This window comes from Telmatherina bonti (genome assembly GCF_933228915.1).
Source record: "Telmatherina bonti genome assembly, chromosome: 6".
Taxonomy (NCBI): domain Eukaryota; kingdom Metazoa; phylum Chordata; class Actinopteri; order Atheriniformes; family Telmatherinidae; genus Telmatherina; species Telmatherina bonti.
The window spans coordinates 13266313-13273263 of NC_136624.1; the positions used below are offsets into that span (position 1 = coordinate 13266313).

At 42.0% G+C, this 6951-nt stretch overlaps 1 protein-coding gene across 1 annotated transcript in view; it reads left to right on the plus strand.

Moving 5' to 3' along the window:
• The window catches only part of dag1 (dystroglycan 1), a 58143-nt gene extending 52433 nt beyond the window's left edge, over positions 1 to 5710 (plus strand). Inside the window, exons 3-4 of the mRNA XM_079241953.1 lie at positions 771 to 1232; positions 1362 to 5710. Of these exons, the coding sequence (XP_079098079.1) occupies positions 771 to 1232; positions 1362 to 3188 (2289 nt within the window). The 3' untranslated portion in view covers positions 3189 to 5710. The remainder of the gene's footprint in view (positions 1 to 770; positions 1233 to 1361) is intronic.
• The last annotated feature ends 1241 nt before the right edge of the window (positions 5711 to 6951 follow it).

A 6951-nucleotide genomic window follows, 5' to 3' on the forward strand; every position in this document is an offset into this window, starting at 1 on the left:
AGCTGTCTCACGCATCATGGCGACATCACATTTCTATAAAAAGTGGTTCCACAGTCATTTTTACCATAATGTAGCATCTCCATTTCTGTTAACAACTGTCAGTAAATGTCTGGGGAGTGAGAAGATCAGATGCTGGTAGAACGGACAGAGCCGAAGGGAAGGAGGAGGAGATGGTGGGATCTTGAAAGTGTTCCTAATTTTACATCAAGGAACATTTAAAATTGTTCCAAAATTTTTGGATATCAAGATTTGTGAATCTCTGCCCATCATTTACATCTCAGAAACCCTGCTTCTCTCTGTTTATACCCAGTTATGTGACTGACTTGCTGTCAGTTAACCTGAGTTATCATATGCTTTTCTTGTTATTCATTTTGTTACAATTAATTTTCAGCCATTTGTTGAACCTATTCCAGCTTTTGAGAGATGACAGTGTTTCTGTCATCAAATTGAAAATGACCTAATATTTTCCAGAACATGTTAGATATCTCAGTTTCAACTCATGGTGTTTATGTTCTACTGTGAATATAATATTGGTTTATGAAATCGGTAAAATGTTGCATTTCATTTTCATTTACAATTTAACACAGCATCCAACTTTTGTAGAGCAAAGATTGTACAACATTCAAATATAAATACTTCATCAATGTTATCAAAGTGTTTTACAAACATGTCATTTACATTCACACTCAGTTATTTCCTAATATTCTGCTCCTGAAAGTTTTTGTGTGCGGGAGCTTCTGTTAATCCCCTGTCTGCTGTTTGTCTTTCAGATTACAGAGATGGGGAAGGATTCCCTTCCTGCCTGGCTGCACTGGGATTCCAGCAGCAGAATTCTTCAGGGTCTGCCCTTGGATGAAGATAAAGGAGTCCACTACATCTCTGTAACCATCTCCAACCACACAAAAGCATCATCTTCTTCTGAGGTGTTTTCTATTGACGTGCACCTTGAAGACCATGTGGATGCAGATCCCACCCAGCCGCTGTCCAACCAAGTTTCAACCGCAGACGACGTCCAACCTTTCACGTGTAGCGGCGAAGAGCCGGTCACAGTACTGACTGTAATCCTGGATGCCGATTTGACGAAAATGACTTCACAACAGAGGGTGGAGCTCCTCGATAACATGAGGAGCTTCTCTAGGTTGGGGCTACAGCACATGAAGATGCTCCCTGTGGTCAACAATAGGCTATTTGACATGTCAGCATTCATGGCTGGCCCTGGAAATGCCAAAAAGGTGAGTGGGTGAATGATAAAAGTATAAGTGGGAACCTATGCATAAGTGAGTGCAGGTGAAAATCAGAAATGTTTCAGAAGTGTCAAAAATGATGATGCATTTTGGTAACAAGGATGCTTTTTCTCTTAGGTGGTGGAGAATGGTGCTCTGTTGTCATGGAAGCTTGGCTGCTCACTGGACCAGAGCACAGTTCCAAATATAAACAGTGTCCAGGTTCCTGCAAAGGAAGGCACAATGTCAGCCAAGCTGGGATATCCTGTGGTGGGGTGGCATATCGCCAACAAGAAGCCCCATGTCCCTAAGCGTGTTAGGCGTCAGTTAAACAATACTCCAACACCTGTTTTAGCTGTGCTCCCTCCAACATTTGTAGTAGAGCCACCAGTTAGGATTATCCCCACCCTCTCTTCACCATCTATTGCAGCACCAACTGAAAGTTCTGCTCCTCCCGTAAGGGGCCCCATTCCCCTGCCTGGAAAGCCTACTAACAGAATCCGTGACCCTATTGCCCACACCCCAACAGTGGGGCCTTCTCTGCCAGCAAGAGTGATGGAAACTACAAGCACCATTTCTATTCAGGCAACTACGACCAGGCCCGCTTATGTGGAAGCCACTGCCATACCACCTATACCCAGCCAAAAAACTCGGAAAATCAAGACGCCCAAAACCACCCCATCATCGAGAGGCCCCACTAGAACCTCAACTACCAAGCCATCTCGGCGCACCACTCCATCACCTGGTGTCGTTCTTGATCCAAGCAATAAAGCCCCAATCTTGAGTAATGCAGTTGACAAGGTCAATGCATTTGTGGGCACTTATTTTGAAGTGAAGATCCCATCTGATACTTTCTTTGATAAAGAGGATGGAACAACCGATAAGCTGCGACTTACTCTGAGACAGAAACACAATGAATTGGTTGGAGAAGGATCGTGGATCCAGTTTAACACAACCAGTCAGCTTCTTTATGGCATGCCTGACCTCCAACATGTGGGGAAACACGAATACTTCTTGCAGGCAACTGATAAAGGTGGCCTTTTTGCCATCGATGCTATTGAGGTCTGTGTAAATCGCTGGCCCACTAACGACAAAACCCCTGCCATTTTCACGGCCCGCTTCGATGGAGAGCCACGTTCAGTAACCAATGACATCCACAAGAAGATCCTTCTGGTTAAGAAGTTGGCTTATGCACTGGGGGACCGCAACAGTAGCACAGTGACTTTAAGGAATATCAGCAAAGGATCTATTGTGGTAGAGTGGACCAACAACAGCCTATCACAGAACCCATGTCCAAAAGAACAGCTCACAGTAATGAGCAGGACCCTTGGTGATGCTGATGGAAGACCCTCGCAGACCTTCAGGTACTCCATGGAGCCTGATTTCAAACCACTGGATGTTAAAGTAAAGGGAAAAGCAAGTTGCAGAGCATTTTCTTTCATCCCACCGGGAGAGATTGAGATAGTGCCACCTACGACAATGACTGTAGGTCAGGAATCAGGTCGACATAGCACAGATGACGTCTACCTTCACACAGTTATTCCTGCTGTGGTGGTGGCAGCCATCTTGTTGATCGCAGGAATCATTGCAATGATCTGCTACAGGAAGAAGAGAAAGGGCAAGCTCACCATTGAGGACCAGGCCACCTTCATCAAAAAAGGTGTGCCAATCATTTTTGCAGATGAACTTGATGACTCAAAGCCTCCTCCATCCTCCAGTATGCCCTTGATTCTCCAGGAAGAGAAGCCTCCTCTTCCTCCCCCTGAATATCCCAACATGGCCACACCAGAAACCACCCCCTTAAACCAGGAAATGCTGGGGGAGTACACAGCTCTCCGAGACGAGGATCCCAATGCGCCTCCCTATCAGCCACCGCCTCCTTTCACGACTCCCATGGAGGGCAAAGGCTCCCGTCCCAAGAACATGACTCCCTACAGATCTCCACCCCCCTATGTGCCACCCTAAGACTTGTTTAACCCTGCCTTGAAAGGGTGGGGGTGAAAAGGATGCCTGAGGAACTGTGACGGTTTCCATTCTGGTGTTTGTCTGGACATTTACAGGGAGAGATGACAAGAGGTGCTAAGTACACAATAGCTACTGGGGGACTTTGGTATGGGAGGGGAAGGACTGGGTTGGGTGAGGGTTTTTATGGAGGACAGATGGGATGCCTGGTTGAAACAGCAGGGAGGGACTACTGTTTTAGTGGTAGCCCAGACAAAGAAATTCTCGTCACATTGGGCTTTTGGTTCAACCAGTTGGTCAGGAGCTACAACAACTGGGAGAAATGCTCTCCCATCCCAGCATTTTGGTTTTTCTCAAATTTGGATACTGGATTCTATTTTTTTCTTTTGCTTCTTTTCTCTGGACTGGAGTGTTTTCCTAACAACTTTCTCCTATCTTACTTTGAAATAATACAAGAAGGCGGAGAACTGTCATCAGAACAACTTGTCTTTTTAAAATGGAGTGAGATTCCTGATGCCAGGAAAGAAATCACAAGGATCTCAGATCAACCCTGCAGACGACGCAAGAGAATCGGAGGCCGGAGTGTGTGAGTGTGTGTGAACAAATGGGTGTTTATTCAGATACAATACGGTTTGCCTTTTAACACTAGTTGTCTGTTTCTATCCTTATTCACAATGTCTAGTAAAGCTGAGAGTAACAAAGTAGCCTAAATAAGATTTAGAGATGAGTATTTTTTTATTTTTATTTTTTTTGTTTGTTTGTTTGTTTATTTCATTTGGTTTTGAAATTTACAGTTTAGCTGGAAGACCTGATGGATTGTTCTAAGGATTGCCTCCCTTAAATGACCTGCAGGAGATTTTTATTCCTGTTTTTTGTAAAACACCCATTATCAGTTGCAGTGTGCTGAATGTCTTTTTCAACTCCCAGTAGAAAAATCTAATCCAAACAGGAAAAACTTGGCTGTGAAGGTTGACAGGAGGAATTTGGAACTTTTATAATAAATACTTTATTGAATCCAAACATTTATACTTTTGTGTGCATTTCAGTTTAGCAACATAAAGTTAGCATAACAATACTACATGTGGAAAACTATGTAATGCCATTTTTAATGCTATTAGGATATGCAAATGGTTACAGATGGTATGAAATAAAACAAGACAGGCGAGGAGAAAGGGATAAAAATTAGCACATATTTTACAATACTTTTTGTTTGTTTTTGTAATAATGCTGCTTTGTCTGGTCCATTCATGTGACCGCATCTCCTCATGTGCATGTGGAAATGAATGTGGCATTAGAAAGGAATCCTTTCAAATGAGCAAAAGTTGTATTTTCTAATTTTTTTATTTCTGAATTAATTTATGTATTTTGCAGATTTTGGTTATAGATGCGGATTTGCAAGTGTTTTGCATGTGCAAAACCCCATTGGGTCAACCATGAGCATATGTGGCACACATGTGAAATACACTCACAGGAGAAATCCAGGTGAATCCTGTGCGGTTTTTTATGATCATGTTTCAAGTTAAAATAAAACAAAACCTGACAATGCAAAACCTGAGTTTCTTGTGGAATCCCATTGGTTTCACTTGAGAATTTCCATTTAAACGTTTAAAGTCCACATTTTCCATGTACAAAAATGCATCCAGTATATGTAAGACTTGCACTTTTCATGTGCAGAACAACATAAGTACTGGCATGAGATTTTCTGCAAGGAACAGGTATATTTATTGACAGTGTTTAGTAAATATTGTGTGAAATGGCATTCCATAGGACACCAGCTCTGCCCTTCAAGCCATACATAGCTCTCTACAAATTAGTTCACAGGATGAACACACCAGCAATTCATTCTGGATGGGAGATAATTATTTTTTTCTGTAATGAGGCAGTTCTTCTTTCCCAGGTGGAACTGTACAGATTTTCACACGGTAGAGGACACAGAGGAGAGGATTGTGGCTGAGATCCATGCCCAAGGAGAAACTTTTAAATTTCAAGGCATAAACTCACTGAAAAACAGTCAATAAAAATCTCCTTGTAGTTTTCTTTTTTAGGTTTTTTTATTTTATTTTGTGTTTTTCATAAAGCCTCAAATGGTTTAATTATCAAAGAAACACAATTAATGATTAGTCTTCAGTGATTTGTAAAATTTTAGCCTAGAATTATGATTCACTTATGTACACATAGTACATGTATTTTTTTGTTTTTGTTTTTTTTTTTTCATGGGTCACATATTTTAGCGTGTGTTTGCATTTCAGCTGTTTCTCCCAACAAGATGGAACGACCCATATTTTATGTAACCACACCTTTAATTTTCACATCTTTTATGTTTGATGATGACTTTCAGCTGAGTGACCCTTTGCAATAATAATGTCCGGCGTGGTCGCATGGCGGCCGGTCACTGCAGGCTCACGCAAGTGACTCGTATTGTCATGTTGTTGATTTTCACAGGATGCCAAGGCTTTTATTTTCTTCTTTTTTTGGCTTATGGAGTGTGCGTTGTAATAATAAAACCAACTGGTACCTTAAACAGAGCAGTGGCCCCCTTGTCATTCATGATTCTGACTTAGCTCATCCTTGCAGGTTCCGCTGGGACGTTTTCCATCCATGAAAATGCCTCTTGGTGTCACACTCCTCCATCAAACCCTGACTGATGGCTGTGCTTTGGGTTTTCAGTCACTATCCCTCTGCTTTTGTTCCCACTTATCCTTGAACTGATAAATCAGTCTGAAGCTCTAAAGGAGGTTAGATGGAGGTTTTAACTCCCTGGACCTCCCAAAACAGCTTGCTGCCTGGCAATCATCTCAGGTATTTTGGACTTGTTGGACTACTTCTGCTGTTTTCTACTAAATTATTCTGCCTTTGAATGACTTGTTGGGCAATTCAGTTTGAAAGCTTTGCCCATTAAAAAGTCTCCGGCGTGACAACAGTCCCTCAACCCGGTCCGTGTTTTCTCCCACCGCATACAAATTATTTGAATTGATTACGTAGAATATTGATTAGATGTAAACAGTTGCCTGGTGTCTGATAATTCATGACAAGAGTTTAATTTGAAGGTGGGGAAGTTCCCACGACATTCTCAGCTGCTAAAATAACTAAGGGGGATCATAGTGATAACAAAGATTAATAAAGGATTGATCTTTTACTGGGGCGGCTGGATGTGACCAGAGACTCGGCTGTCGAAATAAATCAACGTGATGCTTATTTGACAGGTAAATGTGGCCCCGTCAACACATCTCCATCTGCTGTCCATATGAAAACCAATTATAGGAAAAGGGTATTAAAATGGATTTAGCACAGAAACACCAAAACGTTCCATAACAAACATTGTGTAGTCGGAAACTGTCATCTCCACCAGATTGAAAATTTTGATAAGATGCTTGAAAACAAGTCCTGGGTCTATGCTTTACAAACTCTTATCAGACACCTGCAAAGAACTAGAGAAGCGCAGTCCATCAACAGTGGGTTGATAAAATGACCACATCCGTACGTCCATCTGCCCCCTAGAGTTGAACACATGTACCGATTCATCTGAAATTAAAAAGCCAGTTATGTTAGAGACTGGGTTGAAAAAGGTCTTCAGTGTCTGAAAGCAGGATCAAACTGTATAAACTATCAAACCTAGAGTTTTTCTTGGTTCAGAAGCTCCATGAGATTAGCCAACAATTCATGCAGTAAAAATGAGTGACATCTGCTGGTCAAGAAGGACGTGCCAACCATCATCCGTGTCTAAATCTCCAGGTTGATTTATCCTACCCAACACGCAGCTTCTTTT